The sequence below is a fragment of the Neoarius graeffei genome, chromosome 14, assembly GCF_027579695.1.
Source record: "Neoarius graeffei isolate fNeoGra1 chromosome 14, fNeoGra1.pri, whole genome shotgun sequence".
Classification (NCBI taxonomy): domain Eukaryota; kingdom Metazoa; phylum Chordata; class Actinopteri; order Siluriformes; family Ariidae; genus Neoarius; species Neoarius graeffei.
This window is the reverse complement of record NC_083582.1, coordinates 38,365,082-38,391,789: the sequence shown is the minus strand read 5'-3', so window position 1 is coordinate 38,391,789 and position 26,708 is coordinate 38,365,082. Positions and strand designations below refer to the sequence as shown.

At 40.2% G+C, this 26,708-nt stretch overlaps 1 protein-coding gene across 3 annotated transcripts in view; it reads right to left on the bottom strand.

The window, feature by feature from the left end:
- Nucleotides 1-17,248, bottom strand: part of tubgcp2 (tubulin gamma complex component 2) — a 40,198-nt gene extending 22,950 nt beyond the window's left edge. The window contains exons 1-4 of one of the 3 annotated variants that reach the window (XM_060939605.1): nt 17,164-17,248; nt 16,471-16,638; nt 8,639-8,767; nt 3,860-4,036 (exon numbers count right to left, since the gene is read on the bottom strand). In XM_060939605.1, coding sequence (XP_060795588.1) covers nt 3,860-4,036; nt 8,639-8,767; nt 16,471-16,620 — 456 coding nt within the window. In that variant the 5' untranslated portion in view covers nt 16,621-16,638; nt 17,164-17,248. Of the gene's footprint in view, nt 1-3,859; nt 4,037-8,638; nt 8,768-16,470; nt 16,639-16,735; nt 16,978-17,163 lie in introns of those variants that run through there. The other 2 variants (XM_060939604.1, XM_060939606.1) reach the window with 2 other exon arrangements.
- Nucleotides 17,249-26,708: the final 9,460 nt, after the last annotated feature.

The window sequence follows — 26,708 nt, the reverse complement described above, 5'->3', positions numbered from 1 at the left end:
CCGATGGTCACTAACCAAAGCAATATATCCCATCATGCATTCTGGTCGCGCTGAAAGAAATCAAATTAAAAGTCTCAAATCTGATTTAATAAAAGGCAGCGGCAAAGAAGAAAGTATTCAGCCCTGATTTAAACGAACTGAAAGCTGCAGGTACTTTGTATTGATTAATGTGGGAAATGCGCTCGGTATAATATGGATTTATCACAAAAATACATGCATGTGTTTATTATTTTGAAAACCCACCAGCTGACTGATCTGGCACGTTTTAATTGTGCGACAGTAATGACGTAAATACCAGCGCGACGGACTAGTGTCTGAAAGTGTTTTTTCATTTTATCAATGAGCTCACTATACAGTTGTGCTTGAAAGCTTGTGAACCCTTTAGAATTTTCTATATTATACTTACTGCATAAATATGACCTGAAACAACATCAGATTTTCACACAAGTCCTAAAAGTAGATAAAGAGAACCCAGTTAAACAAATGAGACAAAAATATTATACTTGGTCATTTATTTATTGAGGAAAATGATCCAATATTACATATCTGTGAGTGGCAAAAGTATGTGAACCTTTGCTTTCAGTATCTGGTGTGACCCCCTTGTGCAGCAATAACTGCAACTAAACATTTCCGGTAACTGTTGATCAGTCCTGCACACCGGCTTGGAGGAATTTTAGCCCATTCCTCCATACAGAAAAGCTTCAACTCTGGGATGTTGGTGGGTTTCCTCACATGAACTGCTCACTTCAGGTCCTTCCACAACATTTCGATTGGATTAAGGTCAGGACTTTGACTTGGCCATTCCAAAACACTAACTTTATTCTTCTTTAACCATTCTTTGGTAGAATGACTTGTGTGCTTAGGGTCGCTGTTGTGCTGCATGACCCACCTTCTCTTGAGATTCAGTTCATGCACAGATGTCTTGACATTTTCCTTTAGAATCCGCTGGCATAATTCAGAATTCATTGTTCCATCAATGATAGTACGCTGTCCTGGCCCAGATGCAGCAAAACAGGCCCAAACCATGATACTACTACCACCATGTTTCACAGATGGGATAAGGCTCTTATGCTGGAATGCAGTGTTTTCCTTTCTCCAAAACATAACGCTTCTCATTCACGGCTCGAAATTCGCGGTGGTCTGGTCGCACGAGGCGACTTAATTTGTCATTTGGCGGGTAATTCCTGTCACTAGCCAGCCCGGCTGGCTAGTTGAAAATAAAAAATATACATGAAGCGAGGATTCAGACACACCGTCAACTAAAGCCGCCACATATTAAGCGTGTGCCGTGTCTGTGTTAATCGATGTGTTTATCGGCAGGACGGAAAATACCGAAGAATTCCGAATCATATCGTGTACGAGTCAGGCTGTCAGTTTTTTCACCACTGCGCATGCATATAACGTATCTCGTTTAATATCGCGGTAATCACGTTATCAAATTCAATAGATGCGGCCACATTATTGGCTATTTAAACACGTGTTTTTGTTGTTGTTTACATCTACATCTGCCAAAGCTACGTTGCGATGCGGAATTTTCTGAAAGGTGTACAGAAACCGTCCACAAAACATTTTTCCAATAGCCTTCTAGCTTGTCCACATGATCTTTAGCAAACTGCAGATGAGCAGCAATGTTCTTTTTGGAGAGCATTGGCTTTCTCCTTGCAACCCTGACATGCACACCATTGTTGTTCAGTGCTCTCCTGATGGTGGACTCATGAACATTAACATTGGCCAATGTGAGAGAGGCCTTCAGTTGCTTAGAAGTTACCCTGGGGTCCTTTGTGACCTCGTCGACTATTACATGCCTTGCTCTTGGAGTGATCTTTGTTGGTTGACCACTCCTGGGGAGGGCAACAATGGTCTTGAATTTCCTCCATTTGTACACAATCTGTCTGACTGTGGATTGGTGGAGTCCAAACTCTTTAGAGATGGTTTTGTAACTTTTTCCAGCCTGATGAGCATCAACAACGCTTTTTCTGAGCTCCTCAGAAATCTCCTTTGTTCATTTCATGATACACTTCCACAAACATGTGTTGTGAAGATCAGACTTTGATAGATCCCTGTTCTTTAAATAAAACAGGGTGCCCACTCACACCTGATTGTCATCCCATTCATTGAAAACACCTGACTCTAATTTCACCTTCAAATTAACTGCTAATCCTAGAGGTTCACATACTTTTGCCACTCACAGATATGTAATATTGGATCATTTTCCTCAATAAATAAATGACCGAGTATAATATTTTTGTCTCATTTGTTTAACTGGGTTCTCTTTATCTACTTTTAGGACTTGTGTGAAAATCTGATGTTGTTTTAGGTCATATTTATGCAGAAATAGAGAAAATTCTAAAGGGTTCACAAACTTTCAAGCACCAGTGTATAGTCCTCTATATAGTAATTCCCTATAATAGGGAGTAGTGAACGAGTGAGTGATTTCGGACACAGGGTATGTCTAGATCTGGTTAATCAATTCTTTAATTCAAAGGCTGGAATGTTATCTTAAAAATCAAATCATAAGTAACAGTTAAGGCCTGGTCTAAAATCTCTCTCTCTCACACACACACACACACACACACACACAAAAAAAAAGAAAAAGCACATAATATGGATTCTCACACAGAGGAATTATTGAAAAGTTTACAGAGCATGAAAATATTTAAACTAAAAGCACTAAGAAGGGAGCGAGACAACAACCTCCAAGACCGAACCGTAACTATAACTTATCATTGCAACCATGGGAAGGGTGACAAGTGGCCATGGAATAAGGAAACTCATGTCAACCAATACACAGATCAATATCATCATCAATAATTTAGAAGAAGAAACACAACACCACCTTCAGCTGAGAGTGTTTTATAAAAAGGGCAACAATTCCTCAGCTGGAAGAACTGGAGTGACAGCTCTTTCGAGCTTTTCTGAACTTTCGTAAAGCAACCAGAATTGTGGGATTGGCTCCTCAGAGTAGGGATACATGTGATCCAAAATAAGACAACCTTTAAGATAAGCACCTTTAGAACTACGTTTAAATTATCTTTAAAACTTGGCAGAGGTTATCTGAGGCGCCTAAGCGCTGCACAAAAAGCTCCCTACCTTAGCAGCATCCTTCTAAATGTACCGCCAGAGCATAGCGAATATATTATAATAAGTTCAATTTATACAGCGCCTTTCACAAAACCCAAGGTCGCTTTACAGTTATAAATAAATAAAGTCCACCAAATAGAGGTCAGGATGTCATTCCAATGGTGTAGGAGCCACAGTCCCACCAAAAGGCGCACGAAACCAAGTCCCACACCGCCAGCACAGCCGCCGCGATGCCACCGACATCATCACTCGGAACACCACGCCATGGCTCCACAAAGCGAGCACAGAAGCACCGCCACGCAGAGCGCTGGTATATCCCTAACCGCCTGCACAGCCGTCGCGACGCCACCGAGCAACATCGCTCGGAACATCATGCCAAGCACTAAAGCGCCGCTGCACAGAACGCTGGACAACCACGATGTTAAAATGAGCAACAAGCTCACTGCAGTCCATAGCAAGGAGCACAGGCATCATCCACAGCAAACCAAGGCCTGGAGGGAACCGACGCCCAAAACTGGGTCCGGAGCTACACCACAACCAGCGGACAAAAACACTCAAACAAAAACAAACATCAAACTACACAAACACACACAAAATAAATAAATAAATAAAAAATTTGTGAGATTGTGGAAGGCATTATAACCTTCCACAATTACAATACTGTGTATCCTGAACATCATAATATACCGTGTAACGGATTACTGGCACATGCCTAACTGCTGACTTTTGATTTGACAGTGATAGACGCTCCAGTTTGTTAAATAAATAAGACAACAACCTGTGGAACGTTGGCGCTGGCTGTGACATTGCCGAGCTTTTTGCGCAGCTCCTCCAACTCCTGCATTGACATCTTGCTACTGGTTGGGGGAATATTGAAAGACGTCGTGGTGCTTGATGTAGCGTTGGCTGACATCTCTGATCTCTCTTTGGCATTCTGCTGCAGAAACTTCAGAGTCTGGGAAAGACAAAACAACAGTTGCTATACAGTTATAGGTCACTTTATTAGACCAGTCCAAGAATATAACTCATTTAGTCCGTGTAGAGTTTGTGTTCATCTTCCTCATCCTGTCATCAACAGTCCATTTCTAACCCCAGGACTGCTACTGAATGGATATTTTAGCTCTTGGAGTGTTCTTGCCCTTGCCTCGCAATGGCACATTTTTACACTCAGCAGTTAAAAATCAGGGCTCGACATTAACGGTTGTCCGCTTGTCCGGGACAAGTGATACTTAATGTCGGACAAGTTCATCGTCTCAGTTACTTGTCCGATCGGACAAGTGCCAAAATACGCCGATATTCGGGTTACATATCAAATTTATCAGTTTATTCACATGATTTCCGAAGCATATCACTCAACATATTGTTTTGATGAATCACTGGATGTTTCTATTTGGAAAGAGCGATGCGCAATATTCCACTTGCGAAACCGGTCAATACCGCTTCGTGTATTTGAGCTGAAAAGTAAACGGTCGTTTATGATTGGTTTTAATCATGTCATACAACCCCGATTCCAAAAAAGTTGAGACAAAGTACAAATTGTAAATAAAAACGGAATGCAATTATGTGGAAGTTTCAAAATTCCATATTTTATTCAGAATAGAACATAGATGACATATCAAATGTTTAAACTGAGAAAATGTATCATTTAAAGAGAAAAATTAGGTGATTTTAAATTTCATGACAACAACACGTCTCAAAAAAGTTGGGACAAGGCCATGTTTACCACTGTGAGACATCCCCTTTTCTCTTTACAACAGTCTGTAAACGTCTGGGGACTGAGGAGACAAGTTGCTCAAGTTTAGGGATAGGAATGTTAACCCATTCTTGTTGAATGTAGGATTCTAGTTGCTCAACTGTCTTAGGTCTTTTTTTTTTGTCGTATCTTCCGTTTTATGATGCGCCAAATGTTTTCTATGGGTGAAAGATCTGGACTGCAGGCTGGCCAGTTCAGTACCCGGACCCTTCTTCTACGCAGCCATGATGCTGTAATTGATGCAGTATGTGGTTTGGCATTGTCATGTTGGAAAATGCAAGGTCTTCCCTGAAAGAGACGTCGTCTGGATGGGAGCATATGTTGCTCTAGAACCTGGATATACCTTTCAGCATTGATGGTGTCTTTCCAGATGTGTAAGCTGCCCATGCCACACGCACTAATGCAACCCCATACCATCAGAGATGCAGGCTTCTGAACTGAGCGCTGATAACAACTCGGGTCGTCCTTCTCCTCTTTAGTCCGAATGACATGGCGTCCCTGATTTCCATAAAGAAGTTCAAATTTTGATTCGTCTGACCACAGAACAGTTTTCCACTTTGTCACAGTCCATTTTAAATGAGCCTTGGCCCAGAGAAGATGTCTGCGCTTCTGGATCGTGTTTAGATACGGCTTCTTCTTTGAACTATAGAGTTTTAGCTGGCAACGGCGGATGGCACGGTGAATTGTGTTCACAGATAATGTTCTCTGGAAATATTCCTGAGCCCATTTTGTGATTTTCAATACAGAAGCATGCCTGTATGTGATGCAGTGCTGTCTAAAGGCCCAAAGATCACGGGCACCCAGTATGGTTTCCTGGCCTTAACCCTTACACACAGAGATTCTCTGAATATTTTGATGATATTATGCACTGTAGATGATGATATCTTCAAACTCTTTGCAATTTTACACTGTCGAACTCCTTTCTGATATTGCTCCACTATTTGTCGGCGCAGAATTAGGGGGATTGGTGATCTTCTTCCCATCTTTACTTCTGAGAACTGCTGCCACTCCAAGATGCTCTTTTTATACCCAGTCATGTTAATGACCTATTGCCAATTGACCTGATGAGTTGCAATTTGGTCCTCCAGCTGTTCCTTTTTTGTACCTTTAACTTTTCCAGCCTCTTATTGCCCCTGTCCCAACTTTGAGATGTGTTGCTGTCATGAAATTTCAAATGAGCCAATATTTGGCATGAAATTTCAAAATGTCTCACTTTCGACATTTGATATGTTGTCTATGTTCTATTGTGAATACAATATCAGTTTTTGAGATTTGTAAATTATTGCATTCCGTTTTTATTTACAATTTGTACTTTATCCCAACTTTTTTGGAATCGGGGTTGTACACGTGGATTTGTTGACATTTCTGTTGGCGGGATCATTATTCAACTGTATATTCACGTTGCGTGTGTGGTAATTTCCAAATCTTTGAATTGTTGTTGATGGTGTTCATTATATAGCCGAGCGTGTGTGGCGGAGTGTGCTGGGCTTGGAATGTGGGCCTGCATGCGTGTGGATTGATAGGGAGTGAGGTAGGAGTGGGGAAAGTTATCTATGAAATACCAAGCTGTCAAATGGCTGCTAATTAGGTTACTGGCTGTATTAATTAACTAATTAGTAATGGGAGTTTAGGGATTTGAAACATAGGGCTCTATAATTTAGATATAATTATGGATTATTTTAAATTATTAATTATCTTTTTTTTTACCATTAAATACCATACAGGAGCCACACTGAATAATTAGACAACAACAATTAATCAGTGGAGGATATATATTCAAAGTTAATAATTTAAAAATGAAAATATTTTAATTTTCTGGTTTTCAATTTCTCATAAATTAATGATTGATGGAGTCCAATTTTTTTCTGCAGTGAATAGATTTTTGTGTTTAAGTAATTCTGGCGAAATGATTTCTTTATTGTCAGTCAGTAGAGGTGTGGAGGTTTTCATAAGATATATTATCTTGCCATTTGATAACTAGATTTCAGTGTATAATAATCAGTGATTTACAGTATTAATCAATTTTATCAGTTGTTTTTATTTGTAGCATTGTTATTTGTTTCTCTTGTCCAAACTAGTGATATGTCATCAAGTCATAAATTTTATGATAATGTTACTTTCTGTGATATTTGTTACTGAACTGCAGAGTACTGATCTGTGTATATATAATGGTTAGTGTTTCTGGATCTCATAGTATAGTTATTTTGTTCTTAAAATTTTATGTTCATAATTTCTACTCTATTGGAATATATTGCTTCTGAACTTCAGCATAATAATTGGTGAATTATGGTATCAATCAGTCTGTTTTACTATAATTTTGAACTTTTGCCTCAGTATATCAAGTATTGATTACTTTTTTTTTCAAGATTTTTTTGGGGCTTTTTTTCACCTTTATTGGATAGAACAGTGTAGAGACAGGAAATGAGCAGGAGAGAGAGACGGGGAGGGATCAGGAAATGACCTCGGGTCGGACTCGAACCCGGGTCCCCGGATTTATGGTATGGCGCCTTATCCACCTGAGCCATGACGCCCCCAAGTATTGATTACTGTTGATTCATAGATATTATGCATATGTTGTGAATTCGGAAACAAACGCAACTAAGATTGTTGGGTTACAAATAGTTTATTTGTGTTTTTTTTTTTCCTCAAATATTTCTTCGGACAAGTCAACTTCACATTCGGACAAGTAAATTTCCTTTCAACTTGCCCGACAGGACAAGTGGTTTCAAAAGTTAATGTAGAGCCCTGAAAATGGCTCTCTGGTGGTCCAGAGATGTCCACAAGTGCCGGCTGTTTTCTCCGCCTACACAGACGGTCTGCGCCAGCTACTTGATCCCAAAAAATAAACCTTGCCTTTCAATGCTCGAGCAATTTATATCGTCTCCGCTGCCCATAATTTGCTGCAAATCCAATTATTTCACCACGAAATTGTCTTCGATTCAGGTCTAGCATGACCGGAAGGGACATTATATTTGTTGATCGATTATTGTGCTTTGATTGGCTGAGCCGGACCACGCAAGCAAATTTTAAACTATACATAAAAGTTGCATGAATTCAACTTTGTTTTCCTCAATTTATTAGAAGGGATGAATGATAAGTAAACTTAAAGAAAATAATTAGAAGATTCATCATTCCCTGTCTCAGAACTTATTTTCATATCCAGAAGCTACCCAGAGTGACGAAATTCCCATAGAGATGTTTAGTCCCTTAGCTAAGGCTTCATACTTATAAAGTGCAAATAACTAACTGTGTGCAAATATTTATGCTGAAATTAAAATATACAATACCACACCAAGTACATTACACATGCACCAAATAAGCACACCATGTAGTTATGTTACAGAGCCAGGCAGCGTACTACAGAGGGGAACTGCGAAAACCAAGCACGCAAACATCTGGAGGGAAGTTTCATACATATTTTGCAAGTATTTTACAGGGAAACGATTAGTAATTTATTAGCTGAGAACGCACCAGACAGCATTTAAATTTCAAAATTTTCTGGGAGGACTTGCCCCCAGACCCCTCTAGTATCTACCGCTACAAATTCCAGAGCCACCTACTTTTTTTTTTTTTTTTTAAAGCCAGCTACTCCAGATTTTCTGGAGAACCCTGGGTGGTCCCTGTACACTGATGGACAGAATCAAGAACAAAGGGGGAGGTAAAAACTATATTGCAACAAATAGATTAGTAATCATATACCTACAAAATGCTTCTCTGTGCATGGCGCTCACTGAAGAACAGCCTAACAGCATGATCTAATCTAATACAATTACATTTCTGATTATATCAGGCTTCAAAACATACCTCTTTATCTTCAGTGAGCTTCGAGAGAAGATAAACCAGAGGGTCCAAGTTGCGTGCATTTTTGGACTTTAGCTCTTCATATTTCCTCAAAAAGTCCTCGGGTGTTTTAGAGTGCTCGGTGATCTTCACCTGTAAAAATATGTCGGTTTAGTAGTTCCACTATTTGCTGCAGAGATGAAACGTTCATCACAGTCAGATTACATACCGTAATCACACTTGAAGGCTTAAAATAAAACTCCATCCTGAAACACCTTGAATATGTTCATACTGAAATACCTGTGGTGCTAATCTGTTGTTCAGTGCTATACTTTCATTAGTTAGTGGTTGTGTGCCATGCTGATGTCACGGGACGAGACTGATAGCACGGTTACAGTGGAGTTTGACAGGAACTTTTTTTTTAATCATCTCAAACAATCATGTTTCACTGTTGGCTCCTAAAAACAAGAAAGCTTTTTTCTTGCTCAACATTTGAGAAATCCAGCATAGAAGCAGAGGGAATGTTGTGGCAAACATAGGACTTAAACATTTAGTTAGAGCTGAGGCTTGGCTCGACTCAACTAGACAGACAAGTATATTCAAACCTCTTGCAGTTAAATACTGAATTACAGGTTGATGCGCAATATAAATTACAAAATCGTTAGTACAAATATTCCAAATACTTAACTGACACAGAATCAGAAAAAGTATTAGTTTTACATGCCATTTTATAACTTGAACTTCCCAACCTTAATCTATAACCATGAGCTAAAGAAATACTTCTACTTGCAATGACCTGATGGAGAGGGTTTCCCTTTTCGATATCAGATATGAATTTTTTTACAAGCTAAAGATCTGTGTGCCTCTAAGGTAGTAAGATTGCACTGCGCAAGCGTGTCATTATACTTTACGGCTGGAAGTCTAACAGGTAGGGTGTGCTTCTGTAAGAGTTCAACTGGCTCTGATAAATAAGATGACATACTCGCAAAAACAAGTGCTGCCTACTCTAGCACAGATCTAACAAGCGAACGGTACACCGTAACCATGTCACCCAAGGGGACACCACACTTCCTTAAGGCTCTCAAAACATAAAGCCTTTCTTTATTATATTATAGTCGAGATGGGCGCCCCAGGTCAAGTCATGGGAGATAATTACTCCAAGTAACTTGAAAGACTTGACACACTCAACAGACACGCCACCCAAACAGATTAGGCACCAAATGCAACTGTTGTAACGAAGGAAGTCGATCACCATGGACTTAGATTTAATAGGATTTTTGGACATATTATTTGAAACAGCAAAAGACTGAATATGGTCTACAAAAGTTTAAAACTGATGGTGAGTTCCTAGGTATGATTTCTAACACGGTAAGATCATCCATGTACTTTGCATGGGCCTGCCAGGATGAAATTAAGTAATTTGCCATTACTGAAAACAACATGGAGCTCCAATTTGGTTCCTTGCGGGGATGCCTCCAAACAAAGACTGCTGATGTGCACAAACTGAGATCTACCTTGAAGAAGTTAGTCAGTGATTTATGATTATGAGCATATTATGTCAGTGTTAACAGTACAAACGTCACTGTTGGTAATGTAGGAGACCAAAGTGAAAATAGAAATAAGTTTAAAACTAAAAATGTAGGGCTGGAATGAGGTGTTGATCTAGCAAATTACACTGAATTTGTCAGTGTATCGTATTGCACACGTTCATCCCCAATTATGGTGGCTCCCACTCCCAGGTATGCTAAAAATACACTCAAAGTATCGTCCAAAGCATGGGAATTCTTTAATAAAAAGACCTAATAAAATGGTGCTCTGCATGCTTTATAATACTGAAATGTTATACCACAGAGACAACTGCTATCCATGACTTTCACCATAATTGGGGATGAACGTACACTGCGTGACACATCGACCCATTCCAGGCAAATAGACGCATTTACATAACCGATTAAGCCAACGCATCATTCCAGCCCTGCTGAGAGGGGGAAAAAAAAAGGGCACGGCAGGTAGAGATGCCATCTCACAGCTCCAGGGTCCCCAGGCTGATCCTGAGCTCAGGTTACTGGATATGTAGAATTTCACATGTACCCCTTTTCGACTAACAGGGGATGGGTTCTGTTCTTATTCATGTGCAAAAAATAAATTGGTCTGGAACCTGAAAAGTTGGTTCCCAGCTGGAACCATGATGACATCAGTGGGCGTCATTCGTTTGGAGAGGAAGCAGAGCACAGTAATGGAAGGCTGTCTGAAATCACTCACTCATTCACTACTCCCTATCTAGGGAATTCTATATAGAGGACTATATAGTGAGCTCATTGGTAAAATGACCAAAAAGAAAAAAAAAACCTTTCGGACACTACTCCGCCACGCTGTTATTTATGTCATTACTGTCGCACAATTAAAACGTGCCAGGTCAATCGGCTGGTGGGTTTTCAAAAGAATAAATACATTATACCGAGCGCATATCCCACATTAATGAATACAAATGTACTTTGTATCTGCTGCATCTTTCAGTTCTTTTAAATCAAGGCTGAATATTCTTTAGCTTTTATTAAATCAAATTTGAGGCTTTTGATTAATTCCTCACTCTGCACTGTAACTTTTATTCATGTATTTTATCTGGTCTTTTTCTATTTTACCTTTTTCATTCTCTTTCTAATTGTACTTGAATGTCCGTTTATAATGTGTTTCTTCCTCCATTCATTCACCCCAACACACTTTTTCTTTCAGCGTGACTGCAATGCATGATGGGATATATTGCTTGGTTAGTGACCATCGGTTGTACAGTACTTTTCACAATGCATTGTGGGATACTTTGAGTGCATTATATAGGGTGCAATAATTCTCACTATACATTCGGACAGCACTACAAAATGGCGAACTCACTATATAGTCCACTATATAGTGGACTATATATAAGTCCACTATATAGTGGACTATATATAAGTCCACTATATAGTGGACTATATATATTATATACACACATACACAGTGGTGCTTGAAAGTTTGTGAACCCTTTAGAATGTTCTATATTTCTGCATAAATATGACCTAAATCAACATCAGATTTCCACACAAGTCCTAAAAGTAGATAAAGAGAACCCAGTTAAACAAATGAGACAAAACTATTATACTTGGTCATTTATTTATTGAGGAAAATGATCCAATATTACATATCTGTGAGTGGCAAAAGTATGTGAACCTCTAGGATTAGCAGTTAATTTGAAGGTGAAATTAGAGTCAGGTGTTTTCAATCAATGGGATGACAATCAGGTGTGAGTGGGCACCCTGTTTTATTTAAAGAACAGGGATCTATCAAAGTCTGATCTTCACAACACATGTTTGTGGAAGTGTATCATGGCACGAACAAAGGAGATTTCTGAGGACCTCAGAAAAAGCGTTGTTGATGCGCATCAGGCTGGAAAAGGTTACAAAACCATCTCTAAAGAGTTTGGACTCCACCAATCCACAGTCAGACAGATTGTGTACAAATGGAGGAAATTCAAGACCATTGTTACCCTCCCCAGGAGTGGTCGACCAACAAAGATCACTCCAAGAGCAAGGCGTGTAATAGTCGGAGAGGTCACAAAGGACCCCAGGGTAACTTCTAAGCAACTGAAGGCCTCTCTCACATTGGCTAATGTTAATGTTCATGAGTCCACCATCAGGAGAACACTGAACAACAATGGTGTGCATGGCAGGGTTGCAAGGAGAAAGCCACTGCTCTCCAAAAAGAACATTGCTGCTCATCTTCAGTTTGCTAAAGATCACGTGGACAAGCCAGAAGGGTATTGGAAAAATGTTTTGTGGACAGATGAGACCAAAATAGAACTTTTTGGTGTAAATGAGAAGCATTATGTTTGGAGAAAGGAAAACACTGCATTCCAGCATAAGAACCTTATCCCATCTGTGAAACATGGTGGTGGTAGTATCATGGTTTGGGCCTGTTTTGCTGCATCTGGGCCAGGACAGCTTACTATCATTGATGGAACAATGAATTCTGAATTATACCAGCGAATTCCAAAGGAAAATGTCAGGACATCTGTCCATGAACTGAATCTCAAGAGAAGGTGGATCATGCAGCAAGACAACGACCCTAAGCACACAAGTCGTTCTACCAAAGAATGGTTAAAGAAGAATAAAGTTAGTGTTTTGGAATGGCCAAGTCAAAGTCCTGACCTTAATCCAATTGAAATGTTGTGGAAGGACCTGAAGCGAGCAGTTCATGTGAGGAAACCCACCAACATCCCAGAGTTGAAGCTGTTCTGTACGGAGGAATGGGCTAAAATTCCTCCAAGCCGGTGTGCAGGACTGATCAACAGTTACCGCAAACGTTTAGTTGCAGTTATTGCTGCACAAGGGGGTCACACCAGATACTGAAACAAAGGTTCACATACTTTTGCCACTCACAGATATGTAATATTGGATCATTTTCCTCAATAAATAAATGGCCAAGTATAATATTTTTGTCTCGTTTGTTTAACTGGGTTCTCTTTATCTACTTTTAGGACTTGTGTGAAAATCTGATGATATTTTAGGGCATATTTATGCAGAAATACAGACAATTCTAAAGGGTTCACAAACTTTCAAGCACCACTGTGTGTGTGTATATATATATATATATATATATATATATATATATATATATATATATATATATATATATATATATCTCCATCCATCCTTTTCCGTGTCCGAAATTACTCACAATATAGTCCACTATATAGTGAGTAATTTCGGACACAGGGAAAAGGAAAAGGATACATCTTCAGAAAAAAATGGCCCAAAACCAAACATCTGCAATAACAGAATAAAAGCTTGTAGGTAATGAATGCACTCTGACATCTTGCTACTACTGTTTACTTCCATTGTGAACTGCGCACATGTGAACTGCGTTCATGACGCATCTTTTATTACAATGTTGAAAACATGGGTTGGCTCGCTCACTGGCACCAAGGTTCAAAGAATCACGAACGGAAGTGTTTCAAGAACCCGTTCCTTGCTAGTCATAAAGGGGTAATGTTCTCTTTGCGCAGGTTGCCACCAGCTCCAGGTTCTCTGGTTTCCTTCCACATCCTACAAACACGTCGGTAGGGAATTCTATATAGAGGACTATTTACTGTACTTAAAATTACTGCTCAGTGGTGTGGGGAAATATGTATAAATGTTCACTTCATGCAATAACTGTACTTCAGAAAAGAGCTATAAGAATAATTCATAGTGCTGGTTACCAAGATCATACTAATTCACTATTCTTAAATTCAAAATGTTTAAAATTCAGGGATATTATAGAATATAAAACTGCCTTAATAATGTACAAAGTAAGGAATTATAAAGTACCAAGGAATATCCAAACAATGTTCTTGGATAGAGAGGAGGGCTATAATTTTAGGGGGGAAATTGAAATTTAAAATTCGCAGTGCTAGGACAACGTTAAAAATGTTCAGTATTTCTATTTGTGGAGTAAAGCTATGGAACAGCTTGAATGTGGAGCTCATGAAAACTACAACTATAAACCAGTTCAAAAAAATGATATAAGGAACAGATTTTTATGAGGTAATAACTTTCTATTGATATAAGTGTATATATGTAGGTATGGGTATGTACGGATATATATATATCATAATGAGTATTAAATATATATATATATATATATATATATATATATATATATATATATACACACACACTAGGTGCGATTTGCTGGGGGGGATCATCCCCCTCTCTGGTTTTTATCTCTGCTGAAAAAAAGTCCTCGGGGACAACCCCGTCAATAAAGCAAACAAACCAAAAAAAAGTTGACATGACAGGCATGTTATGACACAGTTTTCTATGGTCTACATTGCACTCACTTTCAAATGGCCCTTTTCCACTACCCTTTTTCAGCTCACTTCAGCTCGCTTCAGCCCAACACGGCTCGCGTTTCAACTACCAAAAAAGAGCACGACTCAGCTCGCTTCAGCCCTGCTTAGCCCCTAAAACTCGCACGGTTTTGGAGTGGGGCTGAAGCGAGCCAAACCGAGCTGAGTGAGGCTGGGGGCGTGAGCAGACACTCCCCTGTGCACTGATTGGTGAGGAGGAGTGTCCTCACATGCCCACACACGCCCCGCGAGCACGCTGGGATCTGTAAACACCGCAAACCCGGAAGGAGAAGAATTACGAATTACGAGAATTTCTGAAGCCTTATGCGCCTCGCCTCATCTATACGCTCTTGCCAGTATCTGTTCACATTGTTGGTGACAACAAGCCACAGAACCAAGACCAGCAACACTAACGACTCCATGTCCTCCATGTTTATTGTTTACTATCCGGGTTGTGAGACTACCGCTTAAAAGCTCACTGATGTTACTGTTTGCGCTGCTTAACAACATCACCTGACGTCCACCCACTTTCGCTAACTCCACCCAATGTGTCCACCCACTTCCAGCCAGCACGGTTCAGCGCGGTTGTAGTCGAAATGCAACGCCAACAGCCCCGCTCAGCTCGACTCAGCCCGACTCAGCACGGCACGGCTCAGCCACGTTTGTAGTGGGAAAGCGGCAATAATGACCCGAAGTGGCAGCTTTGATGTTCACGAACGTCCCCAGCAAACAGATACATTGTAGATAATAACAATATCTTTGCGTTCTATGCAGGGATGCAAACAGTGCGCCTTTTGGCGGATGCCGCCTTTTTCACGGCCGATTTTTTTTTTTTAGGGGGGGGAGGCATTGGAGTGTCTGATTATAATTTCAAAGTAAATTCTGTATTAAAATTACTAAATAAGCAAATCCGTTACAGTCCATGAAACAGGAAGTATAAGGATGAGAAAAAAACAGTTTAAATCAGAAAGCTGCGCACAATGTGAACTGCGCCATCAGAGCAAACTGTTCATTTAGTATTCATGTGTTTTAGTGATTTTCGAGTCACTGTCCATTTAATCCGGAGGGAGAGAAACATCACAGCAACGCGACAAGCAATGCAAACTTTGTTGTGTGTTAGTGTTCGTGTATTTAGTCAGAGAGATAGGAAGATGAATTTACTATCTCTGGTTTAGTGTTCGTTTTCATTTAGTGTTATTCATTTGATATCATCGGATGTTATTGAGCTGTTAGCCTATTGTTACCTTAATTTTGTGACGTTTCATGATTTAAAAAAAAAAAAACATCCCCCCTTCTGGTTTTTTGACAAATCGCACCCTGTATATATATATATATATATATAAATAAATGTGAGTATGTGTATATGCATAATTATAGTGTCTGTACGAATGGATGTGTATAGTTATAGATATGTGTATATGTATGTACTGTATGTGTGTGTATATATGCATAAGTATCTGTATATATGATTTGGTCGATATTAGACCATGTTGGTATGTCTTGGTATGTTTTCTTTTTTGTTCGTTGCTTTTGTATATATAGTTTATTATGGCGGAAAGTGACGTTTGATTAGCAGTGGTATAGAGGGTTAGGATTTGATCAATTATTTACTTCTTCCTAAAACTTTCCGAACATTATTATGTTACTGCCTTGTGGCTATGCTATTCTGTTTGTTTACGACAAAGTTTTGATTATTGCAATTTTTTATATCTTTCTTCTTTACTGTTTGGAATAAAAAAAAATCAATCAATCAAAAAGGTCTGGCATCTCTAACGTGTCCATAGATGTGTGATCTGAGATGGACTGGAGAGCCATCCTGGGTGTATTCCCAGTTCGCACCCAGTGTTCCCAGGACAGGCTCTGGATCCACTCTGATCCTGAGCAGGATAAAGCTTACTGAAGAACGAGTATACAAGTCGAAAAGGGAGTCAAGACAGGCATGTTCTGTTGTCTAAAGTGGGGGTGAATCCTGCAGCTGTCAGCCAGTTCCCACCTTAGCACTGTGTGCAGACACTGTGGTGGTCACATAAGGAGTCCTGTTCTTCTGCAGTAAGTCGATGTACACCTCGGCCCCATCTCCTCCTCTGACATGAAGGAGGCTGAGCAACTCATTCACATCGTGGTGTATCCTGAACTCACTCATGGCTTCACTTTATCCTTCCTACAGTGACACAAACATAAAAAATATTCTCCTAGATTTAGCAGGAACTCCTCCTGGCTAACTCGCTATACAGTCGAATGCACACATTATTAACTACCTTAAAGCATCACCAAACCTTAACTACAGGTTAAAACAACGACCCAAAACCAAATATCAGGTTTTCCCCTTCACTAAATTTAACGTACGACTATTGTTTCCCCTGCAATAAGCTAACCTACAAAGGTAATGAATGTCATCATCCCCAGTATTGCCCCGCTAGCTGGTTACAACGATAACGAAGGCTGGTTCTAAACCACTCCCCACTCCCTACATTAATGCACTACACAAGCATAGCGTCTACATCCTATCTAGTGTACTACATCTCCAATACTTATGCATTTGGAATTGACCGTAACCTAGCAATGTTTCATAACTACCAACCGCCAATGGTACACTAAATAAAAACGCTGATACTAGCAATTTGTCATTTGGAGCAAAAGTATCGCTAAAAACACACACAAAAAAAATATATGTATATATCGTTACCACAGTTGCAAAAGCTTTGTAGCTAATTTCATAACAACAGTAACATCACTAAGGTGAAGTTAGAAATAAACAGCTCGATTTTTCAGACGGACCCGCCAAAACAACCAGCTTTACAAAATAAAAGTTCAATTTAATTTGTGTGCAGCAAAAAAAAAAAAAAAAAGTGCTCAGTAAAGCCGGGGGAAAACGATAAGAAGTGGAAAAAAAATTGAGGAAATGGGAAGAAAGTAGGAGATGAAGATACAACATATTAAATAATTACATTTACAGCAATGTGTTAATGAATTAAAATATTATCGCACTACATAGTCAGAACTGGGGTGCTATGGTGGTGTAGTGGTGAGCACTGTTGCTTCACAGCAAGATGGTCCTAGGTTCAAGCCCAGCAGCCGGCGAGGGCCTTTCTGTGTGGAGTTTGCATGTTCTCCCCGTGTCCGCGTGGGTTTCCTCCGGGTGCTCCAGTTTCCCCCACAGTCCAAAGACATGCAGGTTAGGTTAATTGATGGTTCTAAATTGACCATAGGTGTGAATGGTTGTTTGTCTCTGTGTCAGCCCTGTAATAACATGGTGACTTGTCCAGGGTGTACCCCGCCTCTCGCCCATAGTCAGCTGGGATAGGCTCCAGCTTGCCTGTGACCCTGTAGAACAGGATAAGCGGCTACAGGTAATAGATGGATGGATAATCAGAACTGTCTTTTTTTATGAGTATTTTCTCATCTCATCTCATTATCTCTAGCCGCTTTATCCTGTTCTACAGGGTCGCAGGCAAGCTGGAGCCTATCCCAGTTGACTACGGGCGAAAGGCGGGGTACACCCTGGACAAGTCGCCAGGTCATCACAGGGCTGACACATAGACACAGACTACCATTCACACTCACATTCACACCTACGGTCAATTTAGAGTCACCAGTTAACCTAACCTGCATGTCTTTGGACTGTGGGGGAAACCGGAGCACCCAGAGGAAACCCACGCGGACACGGGGAGAACATGCAAACTCCGCACAGAAAGGCCCCGGGGCTCGAACCCGGACCTTCTTGCTGTGAGGCGACAGCGCTAACCACTACACCACCGTGCTGCCCGCAACTTGTTCTTGATTCTAAGATTCCTGTTCTTGGCTGGCAGGAGTGGAACCCAATGCGGTCTTCTGCTGTTTCATGCTGCTTTTCTGCTCACCACAGTTGTAAAGACTTGCTATGAGTTCCAATGTCCTTCCTGGCAGCTCGAACCAATCTGGCCATTTTCCTCTGACCTCTCTTATCAACAAGGCGTTTGTTTCCACCTACAGAACTGTTGCTCACGCAGTGTTTTTTGTTTTTCGCACCACTCTGTGTAAACTCTAGAGACTGTTGTGTGTGAAAACCCCAGGAGATCAGCTGTTTCTGAAAAACTCAAACCAGTCCATCTGGCGCCAACACCCATGCCACAGTGAAAGTCACAGAGATCACAATGTTTTCCCATTCTGATGTTTGAAGTGAACATTAACTGAAGCACTTGATTTGTATCTGCATGATTTTATGCATTCTGCTGCTGTCAAGGGATTGGCTGATTAGAGAACTGCATCAAACAGCAGGTGCATGGGTGTTTCTAATAAAGTGGCCGGTGAGTGTATACCTCTTCATAAGTGACAGTAAGTGAATAAAGTTTCCTTCTCAAATCTAAACAAAACAGAAGCGGAAACGTTATCCTTTTACCAGCATCATTAAGTTGCATTAAGATTAATGATGCTGTGCTTTATCAGTTATACACATCAGTTAAAGCCTACAAATTGGTGATGATATATTTGGGATTGTGATCTATCTACCATCTGTATATGATAACAACATGCTCCTGAACAGTAGCCAATTCATGTTCACAGTGGTTTATTTATCATCTGAACACTGCTCTTTATTCAGGGTACAAACACAGATCAGAGCTGTAGATGGAAACAGTACTAGTTTCTGTGCTGATCTGAAGGGCTGAAGTCTGCGCGGGACAGTAAAAAGGGACCCCCAACCCCCAACAGTCATTTGCAAAATCTTTCCAAACTAAACTGCTGAAAAGTGTTTACTTCAAAAGGCATTCTAAACTGTCATTATTGAGCGGACCTTTTGCTCTGATTATTCTTTGCGTTGTTTTTATTCTCAAAGAGAAAATGTTTTTTGGCATCCAAAAAGTTTATATATAAAATTTTCTCAAGTCAAGGGTGGATTGGTCAATCCTCCAACCGTGGGCAGGAACCTAAGCAGCTTCCCACCCTGCTGATGCATGAACCAATGCATGCACCCTGCAACACAACACAGGAACAAATCAGCACCTACATTATGACATTACACATCCCTCAGTATCTGACTCATCTCAGTGATAAACAGGACACAGTCTTACTTTAGGTGATTGGGTTCTTCTTTGCTTTACACCTTTGTAAACTCATTAACCAAATCGTCCAGCTGTTTTCCCAGCTGCCACTGTGTGGCCAGTAATGATAGCTACTATTACTATTTTGCATGTTTATAGGCTATAACTTGACTTTTAAGCAGCTAAATTGCCAAGTCTGTTTACAGTGTCTTGCAAAACTATTCATCCCCCTTGATGTTTGTCCTGTTTTGTCGCATTATAAGCTGGAATTAAAATGGATTGATGGAGGGTTAGCACCATTTGATTTACACAACATGCCTACCACTTTAAAGGTGCAAATTGTTTTTTCATTGTGACACAAACAATAATTAAGATGAAAAAAACAGAAATCTGGAGTGTGCATAGGTATTCACCCCCTTTTGTATGAAACCCCTAAATAAGAGCTGGTCCAACCAATTCACTTCATAAGTCACATAATTAGTTGATTAAGATCCACCTGTGTGCAAAGTGTCACTTGATCTGTCACATGATGTCTGTATAAATCAACCTGTTCTGGAAGGACCCTGACTCTGCTACACTACTAAGCAAGCAACATGAAAACCAAGGATCACTCCAAACAGGTCAGAGACAAAGTTGTGGAGAAGTATAGATCAGGGTTGGGTCATAAAAAATATCCCAAACTTTGAATATCCCACAGAGCACCATTAAATCCATTATAGCAAAATGGAAAGAATATGGCACCACTACAAACCTGACAAAAGAAGGCCGTCCACCAAAACTCACAGACTGGGCAAGGAGGGCATTAATCAGAGATGCAACAAAGACACCAAAGATAACACTAAAAGAGCTGCAGAGATCCACAGTGAATATGGAAATATCTGTCCATAGGGCCACTTTAAGCCGTACACTCCACAGAGCGGGGCTTTATGGAAGAGTGGCCAGAAAAAGCCATTGCTTGAGGAAACACGTTTGGAGTTTGCCCAACAGCATATGACAGACTCCCCAAACACATAGAAGAAGATTATCTGGTCAAATTAGACTAAAATTGATCTTTTTGGCCATCATGGGAAATCCCATATGTGGTGCAAACACAACACCCTGAGAACGCCATTCCTACAGTGAAGCATGGTGGTGGCAGCATCATGCTCTGGGGATATTTTTCATCTACAGGGACAGGAAAGCTGACCAGGACTGAAGGAAAGATGGATGGCACTAAATACAGGGCAATACTGGAGGAAAACCTGTTTGAGTCAGCCAGAGGTTTGAGACTGGGACAAAGGTTCACGTTCCAGCAGGACAATGATCCTAAACATACTGCTAAAGCTACACTTGAGTGGTTTAAAGGGAAACATTTAAATGTCTTGGAATGGCCTAATCAAAACCCAGACCTCAGTCCAATTGAGAATCTGTGGCATCACTTGAAGATTGCTGTACACCAACGCAACCCATCTAACTTGAAGGAGTTGGAGCAGTTTTGCCTTGAGGAATAAGCAAAAATCCCAGTGGCTAGATGTGCTAAGCTAATAGAGACATATGCCAAGAGACTTGCAGCTGTAATTGCAGCAAAAGGTTGTAAAAAGTATTGACTTTCGGGGGGATATCTATGCACACTCCAGATTTCTGTTTTTTTCATCTTAATTATTGATATAATTAATTATTGTATTTATTAATTATTGATTGGTCACAATAAAACAATTTTCACCTTTAAAGTGGTAGGTATGTTGTGTAACTCAAATGGTGCTAACCCCCCATTTTAATTCCAGCTTATAATGCGACAAAACAGGACAAACACCAAGGGGGATGAATACTTTTGCAAGACACTGTAAACGTGATGCAATCCACAGTCCTAGATAATGCTTACTCTATTTAGCATGTTAACTCTACTTGAACCAGTGTAGATTCTTGAGGTGGAGCTTTGTATACATGGGCATGAATCTGGGGCAGGCTGAAGAAGTAGAATCAAATCTTATTTAAACTCTTATTTAACACCTAGCACTGTCACCTCACAGCAAGAAGGTTCTGGGTTTAAACCTCATGGCCAATGGAAGCCTTTCTGTGTGGAGTTTGTATGCTCTCCCCGTGTCTGCGTGGGTTTCCCCCGGGTACTCCAGTTTCCTCCATAGTCCAAAGACATGCAGTTAGGTTAACTGGCTACTCTAAATTGCCCATAGGGGTGTGTGTGTGTGTGTGTGTGTGTGTGTGAATGCACAGAAAGGAACTGGCCACCCTACTGCTGCAACTCTGGCCAAGTAAACCAACCATGGTTCGCTTCAAGCCCAGATGGGGTGCGGCAGTGACGATGACGATTTAACATCGTCTATTTAAACTTTAGACACAAACCCTTGACATATTTTGCCTAGTGCACCTTTAAAATAAATATTTATTTCATTTAATTTGCAACCCATCAGTACAAACAACCAGAATCCAGTTATGAGGACTGAAACAAGTTCTATAGAGATCTGATTTTTTTTAAATTAACCAATTAAGTGCGGTGATGAGTTAAATGTGGTTTGTTAATGCTTTGAGCTTTCACTTTTGATGCTTGTAGTCTTACTGTAAGATTTTACCTTTAGAACTGTGATCATGTTTCATGGCTAAGAGGTGCATCAATCATAAATGAAGTCAGATCTTGATGCATTTTAACATCTGGGTCATCTGACTTTGAGGGATGAATGGAAATCCAGTGTGTCTTTTGAAGACACTCATTAACCCTGATAAAGATGGCTGAAAACCTGAAGCCACTATAATAGACCATTGTTTTCACATCTCACGTGGCATTTGGGAAGTTCTCAAAAAAGGGTTTAATGTGCTAAGTTTGGTGAGTTGTACAAGCTCTGTTGCTTCTGTGAATATGAAGCTTGTCAATGCCATGCTGTGAATAGAATACATTAATACTGAATATCTCTTTCCAGCTGCCACCAGAGAAACACCTCATTCCTGGATTAATGACTCACAATCAATGAAAAGAAAATTACATGTCATGTCATGAATTCAATCCAGATCCCATGTGACTCCCCTCAAATGAGATCATCTACCCAGACCCCAGAATAAATGGTCTAAAATAGACTGTCAGTAGAAGTAAAGTGCCGACAGCTTTGTCACATATCAATCAAATCTCAAGCTGTTGTTTGAAGCTGAAGAGGTAAAACTAATGTAGCACTGTGGAATGGTTATTTCCCCATGCATTATCCTTGTATGTAAGTGTGATACAGGCCAAATCATTGTAAACTGATAGCTCTTGGGTTTTGATTTAACATATAACAATTTAAGATGACAAGAATGCTTCCGATCTTTACTTTCTCTAATAGCTTACATTCAGACTGCCTTTGTTTAATATATGTTTTATAGTGAGCTTTGTACATGCAGATGGTGTGGGATGTTTTCCTTTCACGGGTCCTGAACCTATTCATACACTATTCATAGGAATTTAGTGCTTCCTTCCTTGTACAGTTCCTGTTACATTCCCCAAGGTTTTCTGTGAGGCGTTTACCAGGAACATTATGAACTATAAAAAAATTCTATCTAAAATGCACCAATACCTGCACTGTCAGAAATAAGGATACAGTAGGAGTCCATTTCTGTCCCCCAAGGTAAAATCTACACTAATGTACCCTCTAGGGCTCATTATTGGACCTCAAGGTAAATATGTGCAGAGGCGGTTTTACCATAAGGCCAACCTAGGCAGTTGCCTAGAATCTGTACCAAATCAGCCCCCTGCAGTCTGCCCCTCCATGGTGAACACCTCAAAAACAAGTACTACCTTATTTTGTTACTTTTGTTAAGTAACCATACATTTTATATTTAAAAAAACCCCCACCAAAATAGCCTCAGAATGCCTGGAGGGTATAAGGTGGAGGGCCCCATGTTTGTATTTTGCCTAGGGCCCCCAAATGTCTAAATCCGCCCCTGAATATGTGTACCTTTTTAGAGCCAAAAAGTTACATATAATGTTCCCAATCAGTATATAAAGGGTACAAATAAGTACCTTAGAGCAGGGGTTCTCAACCTTTTCTAGTTTAATGCCCACCTATTCATACTTGTAACGAGTCAGGGCCCATTAAAAATGATCTCCAATTATTTTGGCTCCTCTATTCTATTAGAATCTAATAATCTATTGTAACATATATTAATGGGATGCAACATCACTCCCTATTACAGATGGAAGCCCAGGAACTAAATAAATGCAATAAAAACAAACTGTTTTTAATAGTAGGTATTGTATTTAAAACTGTATGGATGTGCCAGAAGCCAACATAAAACCATGCATGCAGGGCATTATCAGTCAAAAGGGATTAATGATCCAAAAGTGGAGTCTGGGCGATTAACACAAGAACTTATTGCCATGTTTGTGTTCAGCAAACAAGCAAGTTATTAAAACCAAGAAGTACACTCAAAAGAAGTGGATATAGAAACCATTCAATGGGATAGATCCTTACATGTTAAAAAAGAAGGATTTTTCCTAAGAGTTGGAAAATTATCCATCTGTTGAGTTCCCCGACATCTCAAACTACCTGGTGCTGCAGACATCGTTCTACACGGACAAACAGATGAAAACCTGGAAGAGCATGGAGGCAAACAACTTTTTATATATGGCCGGGTTAAAGATATAGGAAGCCAGACACTACAATATAGATGGCGATAGACTGATCTAAGTGCAGGAACAGTGTTTATTAACAGGCGTGATATTTACAAAAATGAAAGCAAAACAGAAAGCAGAATCATCTCATCTCATTATCTGTAGCCGCTTTATCCTTCTACAGGGTCGCAGGCAAGCTGGAGCCTATCCCAGCTGACTACGGGTGAAAGGCGGGGTACACCCTGGACAAGTCGCCAGGTCATCACAGGGCTGACACATAGACACAGACAACCATTCACACTCACATTCTCACCTACGGTCAATTTAGAGTCACCAGTTAACCTAACCTGCATGCCTTTGGACTGTGGGGGAAACCGGAGCACCCGGCGGAAACCCACGTGGACAACATACAAACTCCGCACAGAAAGGCCCTCACTGGCCACGGGGCTCAAACCCGGACCTTCTTGCTGTGAGGCGACAGCGCTAACCACTACACCACCGTGCCGCCCCAGAAAGCAGAATCATAAAGCAGAGTATTTAAACAGCATTATAAACATGTCGAGAAACAAACGTGACAGTGATAATGATAATACTTCGCAAAGCCTCTGTGAAAACAGCTTCCGTATCTGCATGTACCGATTGTGCTCAAATCAGTATCATGTGTTTCCCATAATGACCGGGTCCCAAGAGCGCACACAACTCTTGTTCCTGTTCCTTGTTTCCGTTTTTCTCTGTGCCTGTGATATTCTGTTTGTGCCTCGTCCAACCCTTTGCTTGTCTCCAGTTTATAATCTTGCCTGCCGATTTGGATGGTTTGCCTGATTGTTACCCTGTTCTTAATAAACACTTCTGCACTTGCATCCATCTCCTACCAATCCCTGACAATCAACTTATCATGTTCAAATAAAGTTATTCATTCATTCATTATGAGTTGGAAAATTATCCATCCATTGAGTTCCCTGACATCTCAAACTGCCTGGTGCTGCAGACATCGTTCTACACGGACACACAGATGGAAACCTGGAAGAGCATGAAGGAGTACAACTTTTTATATCTGGCTGGGTTAAAGATTTGGGAATCAAGACACTACAAGATAAATCATGTATCGTTTTTGCCCAGGTAAGGAGGAATTTTTGGCTTTTTGAAAGTGTCTTTGTGATGATTGCTAGGATGCTACAAGCTTTAGTATCGGGGGTAAACAAACCTCAGCCACTCGATTCCCAATCCTCCCTGCTGTTCTCTTCTAGAAGGCATCACAGATCCATATAATTTACCTACAAATGTATTTATTTATTCAGCCTGCTGCTCTCTATATGTGTGTGCACCCGTGCGGGTTAAATGCGACAAAATAAAGGCTTGTTCTTCTTAATTTACCCACAAATGTATTTATTCAACTTGAAAAGTGTTCGGCAAACTGGATTTGGGACGCTACAACATCCTGAACTATTTATTATTTGGTTTCAAACTTGAAAAAATTTCGCAGCCCACTAGATGGCGCTTCACAGCCCACTAATGGGCCGTGGCCCAGTGGTTGAGAAACACTGCCTTAGAAGGTACTGCCCCAGTGACAAGCCATTGTACCCCTAAGAGTACAATAATGTACTTTACTCTCTGAGATTGTGGTAATATCATGTAAGTAAATTTTTCAAGGTTTCAAGATTTATCGTCATTGTCAAAGATAACATTTCAGAGGGCTAAGAGCCATTGCATTCATTCAGGCCACCATCTGTTACTTTTTATTTTCAGTGAATTACTTTTGAGTTTTGTTGTTTACAACTAAAATGATCTGCACTCACCGATGCATAAAATCATGCAGATACAAATCAAGAGCTTCAGTTAATGTTCACTTCAAACATCAGAATGGGAAAATTGTGGTCTCTGTGACGTTCACTGTGGCATGGATGTCAGTGCCAGATGGACTGGTTTGAGTTTTTCAGAAATTGCTGATCTCTTGGGGTTTTCACACACAACAGTCTCTAGAGTTTACATAGAATGGTGCAGAAAACAAAAAGCACTGAGTGAGCGACAGTTCTGTGGATGGAAATGCCTTGTTGATAAGAGAGGTCAGAGGAAAATGGCCAGATTGGTTTGAGCTGCCAGGAAGGACATTGGAACTCATAGCAAGTCTTTACAACTGTGGTGAGCAGAAAAGCAGCATGAAACAGCAGAAGACCGCATTGGGTTCCACTCCTGCCAGCCAAGAACAGGAATCTTAGAATCAAGAACAAGTTCCTATTAAAGTGGCCACTGAGTGTATTTTCCTTATGTCTTTCAGTTTTTTTCATGTGTAGCACAGTCATGAATCATTTCTTATGTTCCTTATCAGTGTCTAAGCTCATATGCAGCAATCAAGAACATGCTATGTTCATACATACTCCACAGGAGTAAAATGTGCAGCATCGTACACAAAACTCCTGGAAAAAGACAATGTTTCATTTTAGGGAACAAAAATCATCATCAGGTATTTAACGATGTAAGAGGTGAAACTAGCTGATGTTTGTTTAAACTACAGCATTCATTCTAGGGTTTTCAGGAGACTTCTTCATCTTAAACCTCCTTCATTTCCTTACTGCCATAGCAACAACTAGCAGCGCTATCATCCACTGTTGTTAATAATTTCACTAATGTATATTTGAT